Genomic DNA, 27,900 nt, shown 5'->3' on the forward strand with positions numbered 1-27,900 from the left:
AATATAATATAATGTATTAATTATATAATGTATTATATTATTTCAATTTTTTGTATGATAATCCAAGCAACTACATCAAGCCAAAACAGCATGATTCATCGTCACCTGAAGGAAGCTCAGACATTGAAATATTTAGGAGAATAAGCTATGGTGAGGTTTAACTTTGCATGCTGTCTATAATTACAAATCACAACAAATGTATGAAATGTTATTTATTTTTCTTGATATTTAGCTTCATAATTTCTTATTTAATGTTTTTCCAGCATTTTGTAATTACAAATTAAGCGCATCAGTTGTACACAGCTTGTGGGAACTATGAAGTATTTAAAGTAAGAAGAATGTGAAAAGTTACTCATAAGACATTGCTGTTCAATGTAATTAAATTTATTAAAAAATAAATTGGATTATTTTTCTTTTTTTAGTTTCAAAATGATGCTTACAAGAGTAAAGACTTTAATTTCAGTATGAATTTTCTGTATTCACATACATGATAAAAGTACATCTGGTAGTGTTTGACCAAAAGATTTTTAAGCACACAACATTTTGTTCCAAGTTTCATGATAAACTTTTAAATATTAACACTTATATGGAATATGTTACTTTTAACTGATTTTTTTAAAAGCATAGTGTAGAATGCTGTATTACCAGCAAGAAGTATTCAAACAATGCTGGTTTAAATGGTGTTACATTTATGTATATAATAGTGTTATATACATAAATTATTACATTATTTTTATATATATGTAAAAACGGCTCGTTTGGGTTGAGAAAAATTTTTTATTACATGGAAGAAGGTCGAAATGTTCGCTCCTCTACGTAAGAAAAATTTTCTCAACCCAGACGAGCTGTTTTTACACGTATATTTTTCCATACAAGTGGGTTTTCTCGACATCACTGATTATTACATTATTTTTGATAAAATGTTCTTATATTTGAAGGTGAGCATAAAACCACTTTGAATTACAAGTAGCTAAAAGTGGCTTTTATTATAGCAAATGTAAATTAAGATACAATGAAGTTTCATCCATTTTTTTGACATGGTGAAATTCACCATATTCAGTACATTTTTAGGCCCTAAGTTTTTTAAGTACTCTACACTACTGATAATTCTTCAGCCAAATATGTGAAATAACCAAAACATAAATAATCTTGAATCTGATCAGAGGAATAAAGTGAACTTCAAGTAGTGGCTGTGCCAAACATGACAAAACAACTAAAAAAATAAGTAGTTAGTAACACCATGCATTTTGTTTAAGTAAGGTCATAAACTTTGATCCAGAATCTCTGTAGCAGAATTAAATAATTCAAAATTCCATTTGTTACTAATAATTTTACTCATCTTTGATATGGATCAATAACTTTCCACCAGTATATGATTGCTGTAGTATTTTGTTTGAGAAAACTAATCAGTTTGTCTCTTGTAGTTGATCATATTTATGGAATTTATCATTTCATTCTATGTTATAGTTTAAACATGAATGGTGGAATGTATACATATTTTAAAAAAATGTGTGACACTTGTATCCCTATTACCGAGGTCTGTTGTTCATGGTTAAAATAATCAGAATTTAAGTATTACTTGGTTTCTTCAAAATACACTTTGTTTTTACAAGCTACATTATCAGTTTGAGGGTTATTAACCTTATAAACTATCACACATCCAAGAAATAATGTGAGTTGTACACACACGTGTGTGTGTGTGTGTGACAGTTTTATCACATACCTTGAAAGCTGAATTTTTTTTGTGAAATTATATATTATGAATTGTATATAAAGAATTAAAAGAAATAGTTCAAGTCATGTCTTACACATCTGAACTGCATGCATTACATGAGGATTGTTGTCAAACATTTTATTTATTTAATCCAGTATGTTTCTAATTTTTTATTACGTTTTAGTTACTTTTCTGAAAAAATATGTTACAATAAATTTAAAATTTTCCTACAAAATGAAATTTGGGACTCAGTTTAGCTTCAGGTCAGTGTACTTCCTAATCCGTAATTTCATAATCCTAATTTTTACTAACAAATTTGTTATTGAAAGTGTTATTCACTAAGTTGTTGAATATGATATTTAAAAAAACCAAAACAAAACTTGTTACCTACAAGATTCTATAGTATGGTAACTAGTGTAATTTACCTTGCTTTCTAAGTAAGCTCTGAATATGTTTTAAAAACTTTTGATGCTGCTTGAAGCAATAACTTAATACACTTCAAGATATTTTTGCAAACTTTTATCTTTGTCTGCCAAAATTAAACAGTGGATCACAATGTTCCATAACATTACAATATATCTGTTGGTTAAAATCATGACAATTAGCAATGTAAGAGAGAATTACAGACATTTTTGAAAGGTAGAGGAAATGAGATGTGTTTGTCACTGTGGGTTAAACAAAGAGAAATCTCATTTAACCAAGGAAAGAAAAAAGAATCTTAAAATGAGAAATTGCATTGTGACCAAATTGCAGATTAAGATTTTATGTGAAGTTTTTTAATATAAAGAAATTGAAATCTAGATAATGCAAAAATTTGAATTATAAACTGTACATTAATGCTATGTTTGTTAACACACACTGGTAATAAAGGCATTTATTTAAACTTTGGATGTAACTCCGAAAAGGTTGTGACATGCACTTTGTCCACTCCCCATGTCACATTTGTATTCAGAGGGTTAATTTTATGGTAATAACCTATTAAAATATTTCTATACATTTTTATATTTAATCTTAGGATACACAGTTTGTGACCCATAGCCATAATACAGTACTTCATTCTTTGGGATAATGATTGTGTTGTTATAAGCATAATAGTCACATTCTACTGTCTGGTTGTACAAGCTCAAAATTGGTGTGGATAGTGTTGACCAACCTTTTTTCTATTTAGGCTGTTAGTTTCAAATTAGATATAGTTAATTTTTGTACTTTTCTTTATTAAAAGGAAGGTGATCAGTTCTTTCCAAACACCAAGAAGTATATTATTTTTTTCTTTTTTTAATTGATGTTTTGTCCTTTGTTTTTCATTGTTTTGTTTTATTGTAATGTTCAAATATGTTTGTGCAGATTTGTTCTTTTGTTTATTTATCCTGCATGAGTTGATGCTGCGATTTTAATTTTGTATTATGCCTTTCAGGAAGTCTTGTTTCTCATGTTCTGAATTTTTTTACTTTTTTTGTAGTAGCACATGTGTTGAGAATTCTAAAATGGAGATGACAAGCTACATCTCTTCAACTGAATAGAAGAATTAAGAACCATTCATATCAGTCTGAATGGTGTCACAGAACTTGTTTGTCACACGTATTTGTCAGTATAATAAAAGCAAAACAGTATGAATAGCATTGTTTTACTTGCTAACAAATGAAGAACCAACAGAGTTTAGAAGTCATGGCTGTTTTTACTTGTCTAATATTTCTTTTTTGATATTAATTTTGCCTAGATCACCACTCTACTCCACCAACTCAAGCTGATGAGACAAATATATCAGGTTAGTCTTGAATAATTAATGATATTTAATAAATATAAATATTTGAATTAACTGAATAAAACATAATATGTACATATATCTATATGAAGGATAAAATGAACATGAAAATTTATCATGTTAAAAAAACACCATTATTTCTATGATAATATATTTTTGATTAACTGTACAAAATATGCAATATCAGCAATATTGCACTTTTCTATTCACAGTTTTTCTTTTGACTGTTATGATAAATTGAGAAATGGTTGATGTAAATATATCAGGAGACACTAGTGATTACATTTAATGGATTACTATTTATAATTCTGTTTGGATTAATTCCACACTAATTTCTATTTGAAGATAAATATTTAGTTAATGTAAAGAGGCAGGATTTGAATAACATTTAAATCACACTGCATTACTGTTTGTTTGTTTTGTTTTTAAGAATTTGTAGCATATTTTACACATGATGATAAGAAAACATTTAGGTTAAAAATACAGAGAGACAAAAGTAAGATTCCATAGCCCTGGCACTTTCAATGTGGAAGATCTTTCTTCATTATTGCATCACAGGGAAGTTGTAAGATGAAAACCTTGTGTGGTAATCTGGCATTAAAATAAGCTGCAAGCAGAGTTTACAATAGTAGTGGTAGTACCAGGTTGTTGGTATCAGTACTAGAGCATCTCTAATGATGTGACTTGAGCATTTAAAATTCAACTATTCTTCCAAGTGTATTTTCATGGGAAAAATGTTTTCACATCAAAACAAATTGTCAATTACCTGTAAACCCATGTGGTATGACAAGCATGGCAAATAATTAGCTGAAACCTATGCTTTCTTTTAGTTGCAAATTTATTGGGAATTGGCCTTAGAAAAATCTATTAGCAAAGTGTAGATTAGAGCATGTCTGAGACAGACATAGAAGGTGGTTTTTGAAATTTCCTTGATTGGTCTTTAGCCCTGTAAGATTGAAAATATAAAAATATAGCTTCTGAATATCAGTTATTAAATTATAGAGAATATTTTGCATTTTATCTCATAGTTTTCTAGGAGGTGGACAAAAAATTCAGAAGAGGAGACTACTCAAAACAAATATCCAAATTTTCACATTAGGGGAAATTGAAGTTGTTTTTAACTATTTCTTTACACAGTTAAGAACTTAAAATTTGATTTATTGTTTGTGGTTTGATATCAAGTTTGTTCATATACCATGATCATTAAGTAATTTAATTAAATTTGGAAGGTAATCCACTAAAATGTCATGACACATGCAATTTGACTTGTTCACATGCTAAAGGTTAATCACACACATACCTACTTAACATGCAGTCAGTTATGTCGGCATATTCATCTTCTCTTCCAAAGTGTGGGAGTCACCAGTTTCCCATATTTCATGCTATTTTCAATTTTCATGGTGAGATTTGCTTATTCATTGAAATATGAACTCAAAACCTCCACATAAACATTTCTGATTCTGTGAAAAGCATAGTTGAAGGCATTTGGTCAAAATTCCAAAGATGGGACATGTGATAACAAATGTTATTCTCATTATGCCTTATACTATAAACCAGTAGTAGTACCAACTGCAACCCTTGCCTGCAAGTTATATAGGTTAACACTTCATTCAATAATACTATACTTACTCATTACTCTATCTAACACAAATTTTGTTCTTGGATAGTATTTCTCAATTGCTCATGTTATAAAAGTACAGAAAATGGCCATTATTCCCTTCACTTTGCTTTTGTGACCTGGATAATGAAATTTAGAAATTAACCTATTTTTTTCCAATGTAAGAACGGGCATATTTGCACATTTTCATTTACATAAGGTCTGAATAAAACAACATATGAATCAAGATTTACATGTATTTATACTAAAGTAGTACAAAAATGTTTAGAAGTGAGTAGTTTTTTCGAGATTTGTGACTGTAATGTAAGTAACTTTCATGTATCAGCCCTCAAATATAGTCTCCCATTATGTTTTTGTTATATGCTTCCAGGTCACAAAAAAAAATTTGAGAGAAAAAAAATAGGTCTTTTCCATTTACTTTAGGCATAAACAATTGGGAAATAACACTTTCAGTCCAGGAACAAGGAAAAGTAAAAATTTTGTTACATAGTGTAATAAGTCATTAATTATAGTGAATTATTAGTAAATGTAAGATAAATTGAAATGTCACTGTTATTTTAGTTAGATTTTATAGCAATCATTTATTAGACATTTTTTTGAATAATGACATATGTTTCTTATGCATATGTTTTTCTACATTTAACAATGATTGTGAAATCTTCAAGGAAGTAGTATAGTTAGTTTTTATTTTATGTAAATGTAGCTGTTGTGCAGTAGTAAGAGTGTATTTTTAGCTTACAGTGTAGGGAGTAAATGGTGAATTATATCATCAAAACTTCTCTTTGTGTTGCTGTAGACAACATATCTATGACCCATACATGGTTCTGTTTCAATTTATAAACAATGAAAGAACGGTGAACATAAAAATGAAGATCTTAAACTGACTAAGGTGTCAAATAAGACATTATATTTTACATTATTTCATATTAACTAGAAATTATGATCTGTGAGGCTCTCTTAATTTATTTAATTTTATACCAATATAAAGACCTAAAAGTATAATATTTAAACATTTCACATGCACTGAAAGAAGTAAAAAAACAACCATAAAATATCACTAGTTCTCCTGCAGTGTATTTTACTTTATGAAAATAATAATCATATTTTCAATTTTAGATTTTGCGTGAGAAGTGCATTACAATACTATTCTGTGGCAAATTCTGCTTAATATACTTATTGCATATTTCAGTCTAATTAATTTGTATACACTCTCTACATTCAAGTAAAAGCTACATTTTAACTGGACATTCCAGGAAAGCCAGAATAAAATATAAGTAATTTGTTCAAAGACATAGATTACAATTTTGGTGTGTCATTCTTGACATAAGAAGGGTGATTAGCAATGTGCTTAAAAATTCTCTGTGTGGGTTTTTATTTTAACAACATGGTAATCATTATGTAATTTATAACCCATTAAAACATGTCAGGAACATGATTGGTCATAAATATTGTTGCATTTGATGTCAGATGGGACTTGCCCACATGAACTTTTAAAACATATAATTCATTACCTTCACAAGTAACAATTCTTAATTTAATGATAGTGTAAATAAACTAAAAGATGATCACTAAGCACACTGTGTTCTTGAGCTACATCTTATCACTGGGACTTTTTCCATATTCAACTTATTTTTATGCATTAAAAGGAAATTGCCAGCTCAGAGTGTATTTGCATGATATTAATAATGTTCAAAATCAAGCATTTAAAAGCCAATAGCATCAATTACATGTTTGTGTGTATGTAGATATATAATGCTCAAGTGTGCTAACCAATGCACTTGTTGGATATGTATTCATTGAAGTTACATGCAATAACTTAAAAGTAAACACTGGTAATTTCTTATGATAGGAAGGTCAATAAATTAAAGATTAGTACAAATATTTTATGTAATTGTGTCATGAAAAATATTCAGTGTTTATGTGATTCTGATTTTGATCCAAAAGTAAGCAGATAAACGTGATGTGTTTCATTGAACCAAGGGGACATATCACAGTGTATCACATTTTTTACTTTATGTGTGACATAAACATTAGGACTGTTTGTATTAATTAAATTTGCCAACACTTGACTTTTTTTGATATTCAATCATCAAATTGGTCAAGGTTTTATATGAGTGGCTGTATAATCTTATTGTATTAGAGAAATCTCAACAAAAGTGCTTACAATTCAAAGTCCTAATTGCTCTGTTGGTATCTAGTATGCCTGGCAGGTGCCACTTTATGGATGGATGGTTGTAAGTCATGTTTTACATAATTCTACATTATATATGTAAGAAATATTAATAAAATACAAAAATATAACAACAGTATTTCTAAAACAAATGTAACAAGACTACTGTTTCAAATTATCAAGTGTTTTTGTTAGATAATGCAAAATGAAAATGTTTCAAGCATCCATATAAAACTAATCTTCAGATAGGTATAACAAAAAAGTCATAGTTTCAAAACCTGTTACCAGATGTTCTTGTCCTTACACCTGTGGGACATCATAATGTGATGGTCAATGTCATTATTAGTTGGTTGGCAGTTCAAAATTACAGACAGTAGCAGAGATAGCCTTAATATGTTTGCTATGAATAAACAAACAAACAACATTTCTAGTTTTCAGACATTCTAAAATAAAGTTATAATTATCAAAAGTTGTATTTTACAAAATATATTATTTTAATATGTTGTTTGGTGTTGAATGTAGGTTACTTGTAGAATATCTGAAATAGTTGTTTCATGTTTGGGCTAAGTACATGTTTGCCTAATAAATAAATAATAATAAATAAAATGAGGTTTCATGTAAAAAAACATACAGATTAAAGAATTTTTTATTAATTAATAAAATCTTGTACTTCAGCTTGAAGTTTGTTTTATTTGAATATATTCACTTCTAAGTGACTTTAAAACAAGGTTTCTTTGGTGTGGGTATAAAGCATTTCAGTAACCTTATAGTAATAAAAACAACATTAAAGGTTCCAATGCATTGTAAACATTCACTTATGAATGTGTAAAACAGCCATAAATTGTCTGGAATAACAATAAAACGTTCATAGTTGATATGATTTTTATAAAACTTTGAGGCCTATTGGAATTAATCCCCAGTGGTTCAGTAATATGTCTATAGACTTACAATGCTAAAATTCAGGATTCGGTACCCATGGTGGGCACAACAAAAATATCTCACTGTGTAGTTTTGTGCTTAATTACAAACAAACAAACAACCCTATTAAAATAACATGTCTAGAAAAAAGTGTGTATATTATTTTTGAAACAGTTGATTGATAAGTGAATAAATCTTTCATTGTTTCCAAAACTTCAACATTGCCTAAAAAATAATGTACAGATTTTGAACAGAAATATCTTATGTTTGATATTGTAGTAGAAGTGATAAAGTTTTAAGACTGAATTTGAATCCACGATGTTGTGAGATAAATAGAATACAATAAAATAAGTGTTACACCCAAAACTGGCTTATCCATTGCAGAATCTGTATTAGAATTCTCCTGTGGTTTAAAGGTATGTTATTATATTAAACCTGACAAAGAGCAGTTGCTTAAAATATTGAGATAAAATGCATTCAATTCTGTACCTACAATGGTCTAATGTGATTAGCTTTTAGAGATGTGTAATGTCCCATATACCACCAGACATGTGTTATGTGTTTAGGTATTAGGCAGTAGGCACTGCAGGCTATACATTAGTTGTAAAAATCTGTATAGTCAACTGTAATGTTTACTTTTTATATATTGTATAAAAATAGTTATTATCTGATGTAACAGTTTAAATACTGAAAACTGATGTGGATGAATTAAGAGGAATGTTAAGTAACAAAAAAGTGCAGTTTTGTGATATTGATTACAGATTTTAGGTTTAGTCGTTACTAATATTTGTGGATAATATTATTACATTATTTTCTGCAATTTTGTGATTTTGATCATGAATTTTATGCTTTTGGTTTCTAACACTTATGGATCATATTATCATGACATAATTTTTAGTTTTTGAAAATTATTTGTGTGGTCATGAAGAATATTTGAATAATAGTGGAAAAATAGTGTATGAATTCTAAAATATTCAAATAAAATCTATTAATTTATTCAAGTTATGAACCTAAAATAACATAATGATAACTATATTTGTAAGGGATACTGTATATATATAAATATCTCTCTGTTTTTTTTTTTTTTCAGTGTGATGCATTTGTTTTTTACAGATATAATTCTTCTTTCTCCTGAAGTGGATCTTAAACACACCATTGACAGTGAATGCCAAGAAAAACGAAACTCTACATTATGTGTTGATGTATGTGCTAAAGACCTTCGAGAAATTGCCTCACCATGGAATATATCCACTATTAAAGGTCTCTCAGCATTTTATAATGTTTATTCAAATAGTATACATTTGATTTATAATGTGTTACTGAATGTGTGACATACTTTACTAATTAAAATTTTGTTGGTAGTTTAACATTTCTTATCTTTATTCATTGTACAAACTAATTATGTAACTTATTAAAATTGCTTTTATAAAATAATTGGGTCATATTATCAGAAACATAATAAGTAGTTTTTTATGTATATTCTCATACAACAATAGATTAAAGGGGCTTAGAGGCTTTTGTTGGGCTAAAATATTTATTTTTGACAAGTTTTTAACTTCCTCATTGGATGTGGTCCAATTGTTAAAAGTAAGAACACTGGGACAATTGGAACATATTAAATGTAAAACTAGAATACACCATGTACCCCAGAGGTTGAAATTTTTTTGTTCATTAGCAAATGTTTTACATCTAGTTTAACAGTTACTTTTAAAATGTTATCTGCATTAACAACAATAAAGTAAAGCAAATGGTTCATCAGTAGAGGATATGAACAGTGAATATGGGTCATCCTGCTTTCAGTCTTCCATTTTTTTAACATACTGTCAAATTTTAGGTGCATGTTTAAATTTTCTCTTGATTATCTTTCACAATATGAAATAATAAAGATATGATAAAAAAAGAAATACTGCTTGAATGCACTGGTTTAATTAATATTTTAAAACTGATGATTCTCATTGAAAGTTGCATGAGATTCATGTTTGTCAAGCCACTGGAAAGAAAACTTATTCATTTAGTATTGTATTATAGTTGTATTTCTAGCCATCCCCTTTTCTAAATAATTTTGACAGTGAAACTTTTCTTAATATTCATAATTATACCTAGCTTAGTGATTGGGAAAAAAAGATACTAATGCCTCTTTATGGTCAATGGCTAAAAGCTAGAATCCATTGGCTTTCTGTCAGTTGGCTACCATTATAAGTGTTGTAGAAAAGATAACAAAACTTTTCTGTGTATGTGTCTGATCAAACCATTTTACACATACAAAAACTACCAAGTTAAAATAAGGGGTCGACCATGATAATATGTAATATAAAAAATAGCTAAATGAGATAAATAGCAAACTGTAAAGAATTACTGTGAAAGTGTGCAAGTCTAACTAGAAAAACTTAGTCTTTATAGATTATTACTACTTGTTATGGTTGTAATAACAAGGGTTTTTTCTTATTATTTGTAACAAATGCTGTGAGGCTTGAACCCTGCTATTTTGTTTTGGCTGTTTTTGTATGTGTAAAATGTTTTTACTGGAACCACTGCTTTTTATGATGAAACTTCATAGTATGGATGGCAACTTTTTATGTTCAGACAAATATTGTAACTTTTATAACTCAAGTGTTAGGTATACACCTCATGAAACAGTGTTTTATATATCTAGGTGTTTTATACATGGAAGTAATAGTTTTCATTCATTTTATGAATTTTATTAGGCAACTGTTATCATTTTCATATATGTTTAGAAAGGTAAATTATTTTCATAAAATATTTCCAGATTTTTATATTACATCTCTTGTTTATTCAGTAAAACATTTCCAGATTTTTATATTACATCTCTTGTTTATTCAGTAAAACATTTCCAGATTTTTATATTACATCTCTTGTTTATTCAGTAAAACATTTCCAGATTTTTATATTACATCTCTTGTTTATTCAGTAAAACATTTCTGTTCTAAAGAAACAAGCTCTATTTTTATCTTAATTAAAACCTGACTGATTCTGGAAAAGAAAAATAAGGTAACAGTTTTGTTTACCATTTTTAATGGATGAAACATTTCCTGTATTCTATTATTAATGTAATACATCTTAATATTATATATTATTTCAAAATTAATTTAAAAAAATAAAATTTCATTTACATGGTATCCAAACCCTAGTAATCAGGAAGCTATCAACACATATGCAGCATCCTAGACTGCTGTCATATTCTCTCTGTTGAGAATTTCTGCCTTTATCTAGATTCTAAAGTCATCAGTTTTAATCTAGTAGCTGTTGGAAGTGATTAATATTAAAATTATCAAAACAAATTTATATAAGTGCTACAGTTGTCAAACCCTGGTTCAGATAAATATTTATGAGTGGAATTTTGTTTCATGTGGTCCTCTTTTAGGCTACTGTATTTTTCGACTCTTCACCAAGGGAAATAACAAGAGTAACATTTTTAAATCCTAATTTCTTTATCTGAAATGCATATGGAGCTGCCACCTTCAGTGTAATGTAAATTTGTTTAGATATTTTCAAAGACATTAGAACAGTGACATTCAAACATTTAGAACAGCTGTGGCAACACCTCAGATTCATCCAAAAGTTTGGTCCTGTAAATATTGGATCATGTTTATTTTACTCTGTGCTTCTAACTTGGCTGATGTCATTGCAGTTCCTGTTAACATAATTAATGTTTGAAACAAGAGAGATATGAATTAATAATGAAAGAAAATATGTATACATCCATAAAAAGCTTGAAAACTTTGAAGATATTAATATCAGCTATGAATGGGAGAAAGTTTAGTATCAAAAACCAATTATTAAAAATGTTAGTTTTATAAAAATAGATATGGTTGGAACTCTGTAAACTGTTATATTTGTAATTCTCAGCTTTGTATTTGTTATTTGGGTTGTGGTGTTTTCAGATAAAAAATGCTTGTTTCCCAACTAATATCAGGAAGGTAGATTGGAAAATAACTATAGATTCATTCAGGAAATAAAGAAAGCGATTCTGATGAGTTAACTGAGCATTCTAGTGTGTGTGTAAAATAGAGACTGAAGAAAATTGGTAAAAATGAAAATCTTTATTAGTAAACAATCAAAAAGAAAATTTGGTGTACATACTTGTCCACAAGAAATGATTGTTGTCTCTACTGCTAAGCTATGCTTGTCCCCACACCTTTTTCTCTAGGGATAGACTTCTGTTGATTTAAATACCATGGTCTTAAAAGTAAGTATTCACTCTGTAATTTCATAGTAAAACTGAATAGAGAAAGCAAGATAATGTGTTCAGTTTTCCACACCTCTCTCTCTCTAGGGACAAACTTCTGTTGATTTAAACACCATGGTCTTAAAAGTGAGTATTCACTCTGTAATTTCATAGTAAAACTGAACAGAGAAAGCAAGTTTACGTGTTCAGTTCCCCACACCTCTCTCTCTCTAGGGACAGACTTCTGTTGATTTAAACACCATGGTCTCTCTCTAGTAAAACTGAACAGAGAAAGCAAGTTTACGTGTTCAGTTCCCCACACCTCTCTCTCTCTCTATAGGGACAGACTTCTGTTGATTTAAACACCATGGTATTAAAAGTGAGCATTCACTCTGTAATTTCCCAGTAGAACTGAATAAAGAAAGTAGTCAGGAATTGGACATGTAAACTTGCTTTCTTTGTTCAGTTGACATCATCACATTGCATCCTTTGTTCCCTCACAGCTTTATCCAGGTATTACATTTAATCAGTGTGGTACTTGGTCAGTAAAGATATAACAGTGTCAGTCCTTTGAATCAGATGCTGTATATTATCACAATATTCTTTTGGCTAGAACATACACCACTGACTATAGAGAACAAAGAAATGCAGCAACTAGAACAAGGTAATCTTAATGCATTTCTAGATCACATGTTGCTACCATAAATTAATATAACCAAAAACTTTTTTTAAGTTTCTATATCATTAAAACAAGTACAAATCACAATAAAACTGGGTGTCACATTATGGGTTTAAGTACTTAAAACATAACCCCATTATTATTGCTTTTTAGTTGCTTAAATTTATAAAACGTTTCACCTTTTTCACCTTGGAAGTTAATTGAAAGATATATGAACAAACTCAGTTAGCTTCCTTTGATTTTGTTGTTTTCATGTGTTTTACTACTAGTATAAAATTATTTTTTGTCAAGTATGGTTTTAATGTATTTAATATAGAATTGAACAAATTATTTACATTTTTGCATAAGCGTAGTTTCATGGTCTTCCATTTTTGTTGATCATAACAATTACAAAAGGGCCAATAAAGGATCCAGGAAAAAGGAAGAAACTCACTAAGAACCTTTTAATTATGAATAAAGCTCGAGAGTCTGTAATATATAGTCTTAAACTACGTTATGAGAAATAAAAACATACATGTTTTTGTTTGTTTCTTTGTAGTTAATCACAAAGCTACACAAAATATATTTATTACACAGATGTTGAAGTATACAGATTTTATTTTCAGCATCTAATGGTTCTCTGAGATGGACTACAGAGGAAACACTCACTAAGAAATTGGTTGTCAGTGAAGAACCACCATTAAGGTATTTTAATAATTTTGAGGAATGTTTTGAACTTTATAACTTAAGTCTGATGCAGTGAAGCAGATGTAAATAGTTTAAAATGTTTGCTAGAACACTTTTAGTTTTTTCATTTGAAATTACATTCTGAGTTTTATAACAATTTATAATAACTTATAAACTTTTGATTGTTCTCATGATTGGTGTACAAAGCAAAACCAGGGGAAAAGGTTTTATCAGTATTACCTCTAAGCTTGGAAAGTAGATATGGAGAATTAATAGTTTGATTTATACATGCAAGTTAAAAGTAATTTTAGTAAACACTGCTTTCCAAACTCTTGATTGCCATGAAAGTTTTAGGAGATTCTTAAATATGTCCCAGCTCAGGTAGATTATTGAAAGTAATTACACTGATGTGAAGTTGGTGACCATTAAACATTCCAGAAAGTTTTATGCTGATATTAAGTAGATTTGTATCACAAATAATGAACAGGCACACCATCTAGCAGGGATTTTCTTTTATAATGTAGAGGTTTGAAATTTGGCCCATTCCAACTGCAATATAAGCATTATTTTAACTTTAATTTTAGGGCTTACAGGATATCTAGTGAAAGTACAGAATATTGTGTTGTAACACTTATATATATGTTGTTTTTTTTTAAGATCTCTGTTATTGTTAACTTCAATATTAATAGTGTTAACATTATTTTTCTCAATATCATGATTTACTATAATGAAATTTCCAGTTAGAAGTGACCCAGGCCATATTCCAAAATAGTTTGGGAAATCCATGTAAATGCTACATTTGTCGTGGAGATAATTACTAGTTATTAAAAAGCATTGATGGGCTTCCTAATATAAGTACTTGCTTGATTATATTTTAAACCTAAATTTATATTTATAAAACAAAAAAGTGGATACACACACATGAATATATATTTTTTTTATTTGTAGTAGAGAAATATTTACTGATTATTTACATATTTCTTGTAAATTGTTATATTATTGGAACATATTATTTTATAAATAGTTTTATATATTGCAGGAATTAGAATTAAGGCTTTCAAGTGTTTTTCTGAAGCTGTTCACTTACAAAGTACTCAAGCTCAAATGTTCTGCTACTTATAAATTACAAGGCTAAGGGTTTTTGAATGGAAGTTATATGTAATAGATAAAATATTTGTGTTGGATCCTTCTTATACATATGCATTGTATGTTTCACAGTTTAGGTTGAACCTTGATTTTGTTTTTTGGTGTTTTAACTCTTTATGTGTGGTACCTTTAGGTATAACTGATTTCTCAACAAGTATCTGATAAGTAAATCTGCAGATTATATCGAGAAATAATGGTATTGTTCTGTAACAGATAACTGAGTTTCTTTAAGTATAAAGTAAAGAGTCTGGACAAATGTGAACAAATTAAAATCTTCATTGCAACATACAAGTGAAGCAGTGTATGTACACTTATGGAGGCAAAATGGCTATTTTTTTTCAGAATATATCTCCATAGAACTAACATATTCTTCATGAAAGTTTTCACTTAATGATTTCTTAGCAGAAATTGGCTAAAAAAATACACTGGAATTCAACAGATAAATTTACTTTTTTTTTTTTATCCAGTTGACAGCATTACCTCATGACCTTTGTTTCCTCACGGAATTGGTTGACTGTTGGGTCATTCCATGTCAAATCATCCAGGGGGCTGCAGGTGACCCCAACAGAATGCCTTGAAAAATTTCACATGTGCTCATCTATCCATACAATGAAAAATTGCCAAAGATTAGATCAATATCTTTAATAGTTTCTGATTTACAGCCCTGTACAATTTAATTAGTTTTTTGTTATTTTTGGTGAATTCATTTACTTGCAACTTTGGCTGCTTAAAGCTGCAAGAGTAATGGTGGTAGAAGGCTGAAATTTGCTACACTGACTGAATTAATCCCACAGAGTTCAAAAATGGTCTCAAACCAAGTTTATCTCTCTTAGGATTTGCATAGTGAGGCTATACAATCACCTGAAAACCCCAAATCATAAAAAACATTGGTTTATTTAATAAGCCATAGCTCTAAGACTTAATATGATACAAAGCTGAATTTTTTCTTCAAATTTCCTATAACATATCAGTTGATAAATCAGCAATTGTTGTAATTAAAAGTCTGTTACATCTCCTGTAAACAAATTTAGCTGCATGCAACTTTTTATGATTTAGCTAAAAATAGCCCTACTTCAGGCCATAGTTTGACCATGTCACCAGTTATTCAGCCTTTTCAGATTTTTACCATATATTTTTACATCTCTGAATATGATCTACCAAAAAAATCAAGATGGTGTTCAACCTACATTTTGAGTTATAATTTTTTAAAATATCCTCTGACCATACGTTTTTTATTTAAAAAAAAAATTCAGTTCAGGTGTGTTACTGTGTGCAAATATATCCATACAAGAGCAATGGCACTAGTGTTGAGCTCTTCACGAAGTGTTTCATTGGGTGTAATTGTCTCTGAGTCAGATTCAGCTGTTTCCATTTCGGAAGGATCTGGTTCATCCTCTGGTGGATATTGTGCCAAATTCTTTCGACAGTTGATGCACAGCTTTTGTCCTGGTTTCACTCCTGCCATTATGGCAGTGTCCTGATCCACTGTGCAAATGGATTGTGCAGAAAGCAAAAAGTCAGAATTAATTTATTGTGAAAAATAATAAATTAACAGGCAGGCTAAATAAATTTTTGACACACACAATTGGATAATATAACAGAGAGAATGAATGTTCAATTCATAAAGCTGGGACTCAATAATCTGACTTCAAAAAATTATAATTCCACCCTAGATATATAGAAATATTACAATTTACTTACTTGATATTGTTTTTGCATGGATGAGCTGAGGGTCAGCACAAAATCTTTGCTCATTTTCATAGTAAGTGAGGAACATCTTTTCATGATGAAAACACACTGAATCAATATTATCCTGTTGAACATCTGATCTTCAGGTTAAAAGTGTTGTTTCTTCAGTGGAAATTGAATCCAGTACTTTTATTCCAATTTTATGGCAATACTTCTTTAAGTGACATGGATCAGCTAAATGAGTTCCTATACTCAGGTAAATCATGCATACAATCCATTTCAGTGGTCACAATAGTCTGATGACACCTGAGATTATGTTACTGGCTTTTATACTGATCCATTATTGTGCAATAAATTAGGATTATGTCATCATCAAAATTTCTTCAGTTATTAAAAGAATCTAGCCATTCTTGAGCAATATGACCAAATGTGTTTGGACAGATTTCTAATGTTTCAGGATGATGCAAGAAAAAAAGTCGCTGGTCATACAGTATATGATAATTAATTAAATAAATATTGCAGATGTATTGTTTATCTGAAGTTAAACTAATATCAGCTTGCTGAGGAATAGGTAAATACTTTTGGTACTTTCCCATTGAGCTTTATTGTATTTATATATTCAGTTGAAGTGAAAGTGTTTACCAGAAGTGTATTTTTGTGTAAAACATTAATTGAGCAATACTGAAGCAATCAATAGGACCATGGTTTTCTACACTGACTGCAGAAATCAGATCTTAACATTCCCAAACAACCAATTTTTCTTTACAATATTCTTCTGATTAGAATATTTCAATGGGATTCATAATTTTTTTTCAAAATTGTATGGATATATTTGCACACAGTAACACACCTGAATTGAAGTTGTTGTTTTTCCAAGTAAAAACGTATGGTCAGAGGATACTTTAAAAAATTATAACTCAAAAAGTAAGTTGAACACCATCTTTATTTTTTTTGTAGATCAAATTCAGGGATGTAAGAATATATGGTAAAAATCTGAAAAGGCTGAATAACTGGTGACATGGTCAAACTGTGGCCTGGAGTAGGGCTATGTTCAGCTAAATCATAAAAAGTTGCATGCAACTAAATTTTTTTTACAAGAGATCTAATGGACTTTTAATTACAACAACTGCTGATTTATCAACTGATATGTTACAGGAAATTTGAAAAAAAAATCAGCTTTGTATCATATTAAGTCTTAAAGCTATGGCTTATTAAATAAACCAATGTTTTTAACAATTTTGGGTTTTCAGGTGATTTTACAGCATTACTATGAAAATCCTAAGAGAATAAACTTGGTTTGGAACTATTTTTGAACTCTGTGAGATTAATTCAGTCAGTGTAGCAAATTTCAGCCTTCTACCACCATTACTCTTGCAGCTTCAAGCAGTCAAAGTTGCCTGAAAATGAATTTGCCAAAAATAAAAAAAAAAACTAGCTAAATTTTACATGGCTGTAAATCAGAAACTATTAGAGATATTGATCTAATCTTTGGCAATTTTTCATTATATGGGTAGATGAGCACATGTGAATTTTTTTCAAGGCATTCTGAGGTGGTCACCTGGAAAATTTTCCAAAGTCTGGATGATTTTACATGGAATGATCTTGTTGCATTCAGTCTAGCAAAGAATTTTACAGTGCAGGGTTAACCCTATTGTCATGGTCATCCTTTATTCTGCATAATACAAGGTTTTAGTTACTTATATTTAAAATGTGATTAATCTACTTTTTGTTTATGCAATACCAATGCAATCAATCATTTTCAGTGAAATTTGAAATGCATGTTACAAAGATGAATATCAACTTAAACTGTAATACAATAATCACTAGTTTACTTGGTTATTAAGAGAAGTGGTGAATGGAAGGATAACAAATAACAACAAAGGATTATAAACATACTACAAAATAGTTGAGTTTTAAATATTTAAGTTTAGAATAATTTTAGATCTAATGAGCTTTGTGAGTCACTTAGAACCAGGCAGTCTCTAGCTGTGAGTAAACTTTAATATAGAGTTCAAGGTCTTAAAATCCTGACCCAGCATGGCCAGGTGGGTAAGGCACTCGACTCGTAATTTGAGGGTTGCATGTTCAAATTTCTATCACACCAAACATGCTCATCCTTTCAGCTGTGGGGGTGTTATAATGTAACAGTCAATCCCATTATTCATTGGTAAAAAAGTAGCCCAAGAGTTGGCAATGGGTGGTGATGACTAGCTGCCTTTCCTCTAAATTAGGGACAGCTAGCACAGATGGCCTTGTGTAGCTTTGTGCAAAATTCAAAACAAACTAACCTTAAGTTTCTGTAGTAATGACAGATAAATCAGTATAAGATATATTGTGACCTGTGGTTTCAGAATGTGAGTGAATGGATAAGTGGCTGAGTTTAAATAGTGGATAGTCAATGCTGGTAGAGATTCCTAAATGTTTGCAGACTCTAGTTTTTAAGTGGCATTTTGTTTTTCCAATGTATATGACCTTACACTATTCTTTATGGCCTACCAAAAGTGCACAAAAGTAGACCTTCTCTTCACCTTAGTTTTTCAGTGGTAATCTCCTGAATTACAAGGTTTAGTGCCACATGGGGAAATTTGTTGAAAAGCCACATCAGAGACAGTATTTTGGCTTTTCATAGTCTTGATAAAATGAAGGATCTTATCTTCCCTCTTAACAGTTAGGGATAACAAGTCTGTTACTGTTTTTTGAACTCATGAGGGTTACTGAGCTGATGGTTAATTTTATCATTGTAATCAGTTTTTTTCATAATGACAATACCATTACATTTGTCTGGTTTAGTGCAAAAACGTTTTTTTTGACAGAATCTTAAGAGCTTTGAGTTCAGTAATGCCAAATGGAATGGTGGGACGTGACATCCATTCCAACTATTTCAAATGACTGAGTGTAATGATTGCAGACAGAGCCCTTTATCATTTGCAGCTACTAGGTCTGGCCAATGTCTCTAAGCTGTTTATTATTATATTATTATTTATTACTGCTATAGATTGCTCATTTATGACTGTGTTTTGTGTATTTAATAAATAAATTTTTAAAAATTCTTTTGAAATTATGTCTTATTTAGTTCAGAGTAACAAACATTCAGGTAAAACAATATTGAACATGCACAAACAGTAAGCAGAAAAATCCTTTGTGTAAGGACTAGTTTGTATCATGTTTATGACACTTATTGTAATAGTTTTGCAGCAGTTGCAGCCTTTACTTTCATGAGAATGTCTCTGGATGGTTGGGAGTTATAACAACATTGTCCATTTGACTGCATACACATCTTGTGTGTTATAATACTGCTCAAAACTGAGATGCTCAAGTTTAGTCTGAACTTGCTTTTGTTTTTAGTCACTAAACGAAATATCCTTTCACTGTCAGCATTAAAATGGAAGATTGTAAGAATTCCAAGCATAACCCTACACAGAATGTCATACTTCTGGTTGCCATTTCCATCCTTAACTGTAGATAGCTGAACCCAAAACTTGTCAACATTCAACTGAAGGACAGTTTCTGAGAAAGTATCAATTTGATTGTTCAAATATTGCCCTTCCAACTTGTGAATAGTGTTGTGCTCATGTGTATTGACAAGGACAGGATACCTGTCTGTGAAGAAGCGTAGAGAAGAGAAATCTTTGCTGACTTTTAGTTTTGTGTCAGAAGTTCATCATTTAGAGGGAAATGTTTCATCATGTAATTTGTAGCTGCAATATAGTATTTCTTGACATTGGTGTAGAAGCTGATCAGGTCCAGGTCCTTTTCATATTTAACAATGTATTCCTTGGCAGCATTTCCAGTAGAAACTGCCTCATCAGATTTGTGTAAGGATTCATTGTTGTAGTCAAGTTCAGTGATGTTGCCTTCAAGATATTCTGGCTTGATGTATCTGACAAGTATATTTTTAACTTATGTAATCAGAGTTCTGTGCATAATGTGTGCAAGGTTTTCTCTTTGCAATATCAAATTGGCTTGCTCAAATAGAGGAATTGCAGACTGAAGAAAAAGACAAAATAACAAGTTCATTTTGTTGTCCAAGAAAACTGTTAACTTATCTAACTTGCTCTGCACATAACCTTTCTTGGTTACTTCCTTGCTAGCTTTTGTTTTTTTCTCTTTTTTCATTGATTGTCTCTTCTTTAGTTCAAGGTCAGACTGCCAAAACATATATTGAGTTATATCAAATGTTTCTTTGTCTGCTTTTGGAGACTGTTGTCTTGTGTCCCTGTGTGGCTGAGAGAATGTCTTGCAAAAAAAACACAAAAAAAACTAGAATCTGAGAATATTTAGGAGTATCTAGCAGAACTGACTGTCAACTACTTAAAACCAGCCATTCACCCATTTATTCAACATTCTGAACCCACGGATCACTGTATTTTGTGTAATGATTTCTCTGTCATTGCTACAGGATCTTCAGACCTTGAACTCAACATTAGAAAATTTTAATGATAGCTAAAGACTGCTTGATTCTTAATAACTCACAAAGCTATTTAGAACTAATATTATTCTAAATTTACACACAATTCAACCGGTTTTTCAATTTATCTGTGTGTGGTTTTTTCTTTGATTTACCATTTCTGCAAGTAACTAGAAATTATGATATTATAGTTTTAATTAACAATCATCTTTATAATACAATTTTTAGATTTTGATGAAGATTGAATGAGTGTATTCTGAAAGGTCTCAACATTGTAAATATTTTGTGAAATATTGTAAAAATTTCTCACTGTTCACTAGTGTGTGCCACATGATGCATCTGTGCTGTGAATTCTTTCTTTCATATTTCATATGTTGAATAATACAGCTTCAACCAATTAAAAACATAATTACAATAAGAATATTAAATTTGAATCCCTTGATTTCCTGATTTGCTAAGATATCAATATATTTGTGAACCCACCAGAGAAGCTCCTCCCATCTGCAACTGTCTTTCAAGTTCATTATCTAATCATCTTAATGGCTGGTGGTGGTATTTGAAACCAACAGAAAGAGCAGATACTCTTCTGTTGCAAATCTTATGACTTCTCCTTTCATATAGAATTTATAGTTTATGAATGCAGCTAATTTAGTGTTCCAAATGTCTGAAACTTTTTAAAACATATATTTTTAGCTTATTTAGAAAGCAGTATGAGTTATGTTAATTATGGGACATTTTATTTTGATGACTGATATATTTTTGTGTTCTAAAATGCTTATTTGAAAGCTACATAAATTCTTATTTGGACAACTATCTTAATGAAAAAAGAAGCTAGCACAGTTATACCTGCAAATACAGAGATCTTGCAGGTCACACACTGCTTGTGAAAATCACCTTTCACCCAGCTTACTTTATAAATAGGCCTGGCATGGCCAGATGAGTAAGGTACTCAACTCTTAATCTGAGGGTCGCAGGTTCGAATACTTATCACACCAAACATGCTCGCCCTTTCAGTTGTGGGGGCATTATAATGTGATGATCAATCCCACTGTTCATTGGTAAAAGAGTAGCCCAAGAGTTGGCAGCAGGTAGTGATGACTAGCTGCCTTCCTTCTAGTCTTACACTGCTAAATTAGGGATGGTTAGCGCAGATAGCCCTTGTGTAGCTTTTCTCAAAAAACAAAAAAACAAACAGACTCCATAAATGCTATGCAAATTAACAGCTAAATCTTTAGAAACAATACTTTATTTTAAAAAGAACTGATTATTTGCATACAATAGACTCTTCACGATTATTAACTTTTTACCAAATTTTGTGAAGATACACATAGTATGTTCTGAGTCACAGTGTGTATAGTTTTATAATTAAAAGGTTGGACAAATTGAATGAGTGTAAATATTGGTAGTTAACTCATTTACCAAAGCCTGAGCTGTCTGTAACAATTTTTTTACCAGTGACTTATGTCCATTTTATCAAATATTTATGACTGTTCCTATACTGTAATTTTTTTGTACAGTAGCTGTTTTACTTATAGAACAGTACTGATAACAATTTTTTTTTATTCTCTTGGTTGTCTAGTGTCATCTACCTTGCAAATCCTAACCAACCAAGTTGTTAAATTGTTATCTCAAATAGTTTTTACTTTCTGTTTCTAACAACCTTTTCCTTCTTAAGCAAAAATAATTTTGAAATACTGTTGAGAGATATTACCACATAATTTCTCATTTTTGTGCTAACACTATTTATTTGGATTTACAAATTATATAGCATCAAAACAAATCTAATGTTGCCAGTTATAAAGCTTCAAGATTTGTGTGCATTTTTTATAGATATTGTTTATGCTAGTAAAACTTTTGGTTTATTTTAAGCACTGCCTCATAAATTTAATCAAAAATGTTGTATACGAGTAAGGTTTTTTCCATTCACATTTAATACACATGTTGAATATAAACCTACTTTACAGGCTTTCAAAACAAAATTCTATTGATGGACAAACACAAAGAGCAATAGAACCAAAGCAGACTTCAGTGTCTTATGATGACTCTGTGTTTATAGATGACATTAAACAACAAGGTAAACAGTTACATAAATTTATACCAACCTGTAAACTCATGTTGATAGTACACTGTTCTTAAGTTGTCTTTTGTTTTACATATTTCTGGATGTAAAGCCATCCTTCCTTTGAAGAAAGGCAAATAAACTAGTTCTGCTACTTGTTTCTTTGTAAGGAATATGTGTATCATTGAGTAGATACTATGTAGTGAACATAAAATGGCAGAAACTTCATATTACAATATGAGTAATATAAATGAAAGTATTGTGAATAGTTACTCTCCATTCATTACAATACACTGTTTCTTGCAGTGGTAACCCAGCAGATAGAATATTTTAATGCTTTTACATATATTTAAGACATTGTAGTATAATTCATAAATAAAAAGCCATTTTTTACATTTACCACACAATTGCACTTTTATGTTTTTCTAGTCACATCTACACATCTCCAACAAGATACATTTCAAAACAGTGTTCTTGGCAGTTGTGTTGTGTCAACAGGTAGCTCTGGGAAAACAAAATCAGTGACAACATCATCAAAACAACAGGTGGACAGCGACATTTGTTGTACTCGTCGTGAAACACTTGTTCAAAATTTTAAGAACATTAAACCTCAACCAAGAAAAAAGCAGGAAAGAACTTCAAAGAAAAACAAACGAGGCTCATACGTGAGGTCTGGAAAATTGAAATTGAGTCAGAGTGGGAAATACATTGCAAAACAAGAAATAAAGAATGCTTTGCAAACATCAAGAAAAGAAACACAAACAATAAAAAAAAGAAAAGTTAAACTAAAAGGGAACAATATAAATGCACCAAAGGTGAGTTTTGGTTTGGTTTGTTTGGAATTAAGCACAAAGTTACACAGTAAGTTACCTGTGCTCTGCTCACCAAGGGTATAAAAACCGAATTTCTAGTGGTGTGAGTCTGCAAACGTACAGTTGAACTGTAGGGGGCACCACAGGTAAGGAGCAGGAAGTGATGTATTCTTTTAAAGTATTAAATTATGTAACAAAATTTTTACTTTTTCTTGTTCCTGGGTAGAAAGTGTTATTTTGCAATTACTTATACCTAAAGTAAATGGAAAAGACCTTTTATTTCTCTTCAAACTTTGCTTTTGTGACCTGGGTAATGAAATTTTCAAATTTACTCATTTTCTAGAACATTCCAGGTAGATTGAGTGCTGTGTAGCTGATAGAGAATTTTCTTGAACTTACAAGAATTTTCAAGAACCTCTTAGAATTTTTTATAACTTTCTATAGTAATATATATATACTCACTACTTCAGTTTAGTTCAAGCTGCCTGAGTGAACACAAGATCTATCTAATTTTATCAGAGATGTCATCAAGAAGCTGCAAGCATTCTCCAGATTATTCTACTATGTATGTGGCCAATTTATCAAGACAAGAGTGAAAAAGTACTCTGTAACAGCATCTGCTAAAATATGTGAAGCCTACAAGGCATATTTCGGCATGCCTGTTGTGGATAAAGACAAACCCTGGGCACCTCGTTTTACCTACAAGCACTGCAAAAAAACTCTATAAGGTAAGATGGATAATTTTTCCTTGCTTGAATAGTAAGATTTTATATTATACAAATTTTAGACCTTTTAAAATTTAAATATCTTTTGGTGTACCTCAGAGAGAAATACAACAGCTTCAAGACCTTGCTAGAAGTCTTGAAGTATGATGAGTATGGCTGGGAGGTTACTGGAGACTTCAAAATGGTGGCATTCCTGATGGGTCTCCAAGGAGACTTTACCAAGTTCCCTGTTATCTTTGCCTTTGGGACAGCAGGGACACTGCAGCTCACTACAACAGGAAGCACTGACCACAACGGACCAAGTTCTCTGTGTAGAAGCACAATGTCAAGTGTGAGCCATTAGTGGACCTGCAGAAGGTGTTCCCACCATTACATATAAAATTGGGTCTTATGAAACAATTTGTCACAGCTCTTTATAAGGAGTCTGCAGCCTTCAAGTACCTTCAAGACTTCTTCCCTGAGCTGTCTGAAGCAAAGGTCAAAGCTGGTGTCTTTGTTGGACCACAAATAAAGAAGATTCTGGAGTGCACAGAATTCCCAAAGAAGCTCAGTAGGAAGGGAAAGAAAGCTTGGAGCAGCTTAGTCACAGTGGTTCAGGTCTTCTTGGGCAATCTTAAGGCTGAAAATTACGTGGAACTGGTTAAGGCTTTAGTGAAAACTATGGCAAAATGGGCTGCAGGATGTCCCTGAAAGTCCATATCCTTGATGCTCATCTTGATAAATTCAAGGAGGACATGGGAGCATACTCTGAGAAGAACAAGGCAAGTGCTTCCACCAAGATATACTGGACTTTGAACTCCATTACCAAGGACGCATATAATGGAAACATGATGGAAGACTATATTTGGAGGCTGATACGTGAAAGTGATTTACATTACAGTTGCAAATCTTGAAAAACTACTCACTTCTAAACATTTTTGTATAACTTTAGTATAAATACATGTAAATCTTGATTCATATGTTGTTTTATTCAGACCTTATGTAAATGAAAATGTGCAAATTTGCCTGTCTTTATGTAGAAAATAGGTTAATTTCTAAATTTCATTATCCAGGTCACAAAAGCAAAGATGGAAGGTAATAATGGCCATTTTCTGTACTTTTACAACATAAGCAAATAAGAAATAACATACTACCAAGGAACAAAATTTGTGTTACATAATGTTATACATTGCATTTAACAGCATTATATTCATTTATCACTAATCATTTATGTGTTTGACAATAAAAGGATTGAGCCTGATATCTGCTATCTGGAGTGTTGAAATTTTTAAGGATCAGTTATATTACTTGTAAATCTTCAAGTTGCTTGGAGCTGATAACAGAATTATCAAAATTATATAACAAACATTTTGATACATTAAGGGAAAGCCATTATAAACCAATCCAAATTAAGTATGATTAAATGTGTATTGGTTTATTGGTTGTATTTTGTGGGTTTTTTTCCTAATGGACACTTAGTATAAGTTTTGTATACTTGAGAATATCAGATTGTTTATCTGTCTATTGTGTCTACTTAATGCTTTGGTAATCATGAAACAGAAATTCTTTAGTTGAAATATCACATACCTAAAAGTAAATCTGATAACATTAACAAGAATATCGAACAGAAAAGTATGTATTCACCACACCACCAGTTCTTTACAACAGATATACTGTGTTAACCTGAATTAACCTGTAATGACAAAAAGAATAATTTTGAACAACTCCCTGGTTTTTTGTTTTCATTGAAAGAATTTACATTTTTTACCATTGTTTAAAGATTGGGAGATGCTGGTTTCTTCCTTTACTCAAGTCTGATTGGAAATACAAACATAATTTGTCACATCTTTGGAATAATGTTAAACTTTAAATGAATGTGAATCACACCCTCACTCAGTTTAGTTCTTTATGCAGTGGTAATTTTTAACAATTCTTGTACAGAGAGATAGCAGATTCTCACTTAAGGGGTAAATGCTTATGTTTTAATTTTCAGTTTTCAGGGTTATTAATTTGAAATTTGTTTTTTTTATACTTGTTACATACATCATTTACTTTCTTAATACATCCCAACTCTCTATACTAAAATAGGGTTAAGGACTCAAATCAGACTTCTGTAATTGTATATTGTCAGAAATGATATTTTGTCTTTTTGGAACCACTTGATATGTAGTGATTATAGTTTATTGGTTCACAGAGATAAAAATGCATCATTCCCTTAGGTGTGTTGTGTCAATGACAAACACTAACTGGAAGTATCCTGTTAAAGGCTCAATCCTATTCAATTATCATACACAATTGTGCTGAGTGAGTTATGAATGATCTCATCACCTTCATCATGTTTTGAGGTAGTTGCTGATTGAAATGTTGAAACCGTGAATTTTTTTGCCTCTGATTCACTACTGTGTTACCTTCTAGTACACCTTTTTACTGACAGCCTTTGTTCTTTTAACCTTCTAAAAATGAGTTGTGTTCCATTGCCATTGTGGAGCTATTGCATCAAACAAGAATATCAATTTTTCGTATAAAATGTAAAAAAATATATATTTTAGTCTTTTCATGTAATACTAGAACAGTTGGATTATCTTCCTGCTGAATTCAGTGCAAGTCCTTAAGAATATTGTACCTGTTGGTTTACACTTTGAGTTTGCTTGTTGATGTTGTCATCAAGGGGTTAAAAATTTGTATATTTCTCCTCTTTGGTGTGATGTTTTTTTTCTGGGAAAAGGGCTCACTGCACAGTATTGGGACATGTATTTACTTTTAGTAACAGTTATTCTTTTTTTCTCTTTAAAGAAGGTTTCAATTATGGAAGTATTTAAATTTTTTAATATGATTTATCCTCCTTGTCATTGCAGCACACCTGAATGGAATGTTGTTTTTTACTATATTATTTACCAGAGAATCCCTTTGAACTTTTAGAAAATTGTTACTTACATTTTCAGTTTTAGTATTGTTTTTTTTTTCATTTTGACTTTTGAACTTGTACAGTTAATGTTGGACACTTTATTTTCCTGTTGAATGCTGTGCCACACTTTGTTTCTTAAGATCACATTACTTTTGAGGGTAAGCTTTGTTTTAACCCATTTTTTTTTATTCAGTGATGGTTGTGCTTTTGTGATTACATACTGCTTGTAATTTCTACAGACATTTGTTCTAACCTATATCGTGGTAACCCAGCCTGCATCTTTTTTTTTTATACTCACTTGGATCATGACTAATGTAGAATTTCAAGCCTTAACCTCATAAAATATGCCATCTTGTGTTGTCTTTGGCTGCAGTTTCTAAATACTTTCTTAAGGATCTTTGAAAAAGCAAACATATGGAAGTGCCCTCACATTATATTTGTCATGTCCATATCTTTTCTGCATG

The 27,900-nt window shown here is 30.6% G+C and overlaps 2 protein-coding genes across 2 annotated transcripts in view; one reads left to right on the forward strand and one right to left on the reverse strand.

Annotated features, from left to right (window-relative positions):
- Positions 1-27,900, forward strand: part of LOC143228593 (uncharacterized) — a 51,063-nt gene that overhangs the window by 13,515 nt on the left and 9,648 nt on the right. The window contains exons 3-8 of the mRNA XM_076459818.1: positions 68-150; positions 3,432-3,479; positions 9,296-9,442; positions 13,653-13,731; positions 22,921-23,030; positions 23,445-23,830. Coding sequence (XP_076315933.1) covers positions 68-150; positions 3,432-3,479; positions 9,296-9,442; positions 13,653-13,731; positions 22,921-23,030; positions 23,445-23,830 — 853 coding nt within the window. The remainder of the gene's footprint in view (positions 1-67; positions 151-3,431; positions 3,480-9,295; positions 9,443-13,652; positions 13,732-22,920; positions 23,031-23,444; positions 23,831-27,900) is intronic.
- LOC143228277 (uncharacterized) lies at positions 15,493-16,701 on the reverse strand. Its single transcript, XM_076459555.1, has 2 exons — positions 16,561-16,701; positions 15,493-16,344 (listed from the first exon to the last, which is right to left on the reverse strand). The coding sequence occupies exons 1-2, from the start codon at positions 16,634-16,636 to the stop codon at positions 16,109-16,111; spliced, it is 312 nt and encodes a 103-aa protein (XP_076315670.1). The 5' UTR covers positions 16,637-16,701; the 3' UTR covers positions 15,493-16,108.

Source organism: Tachypleus tridentatus, chromosome 10 (genome assembly GCF_004210375.1).
Source record: "Tachypleus tridentatus isolate NWPU-2018 chromosome 10, ASM421037v1, whole genome shotgun sequence".
Classification (NCBI taxonomy): Eukaryota; Metazoa; Arthropoda; class Merostomata; order Xiphosura; family Limulidae; genus Tachypleus; species Tachypleus tridentatus.

Bases quoted from the DNA above. Each gene is read 5' to 3' on its own strand.
- LOC143228277 (XM_076459555.1), bottom strand. From the start codon at position 16,636: ATGTTCCTCACTTACTATGAAAATGAGCAAAGATTTTGTGCTGACCCT. The intron at 16,345-16,560 runs GTAAGTAAATTG...CCATTTGCACAG, and splicing joins CCATGCAAAAACAATATCAA to TGGATCAGGACACTGCCATA.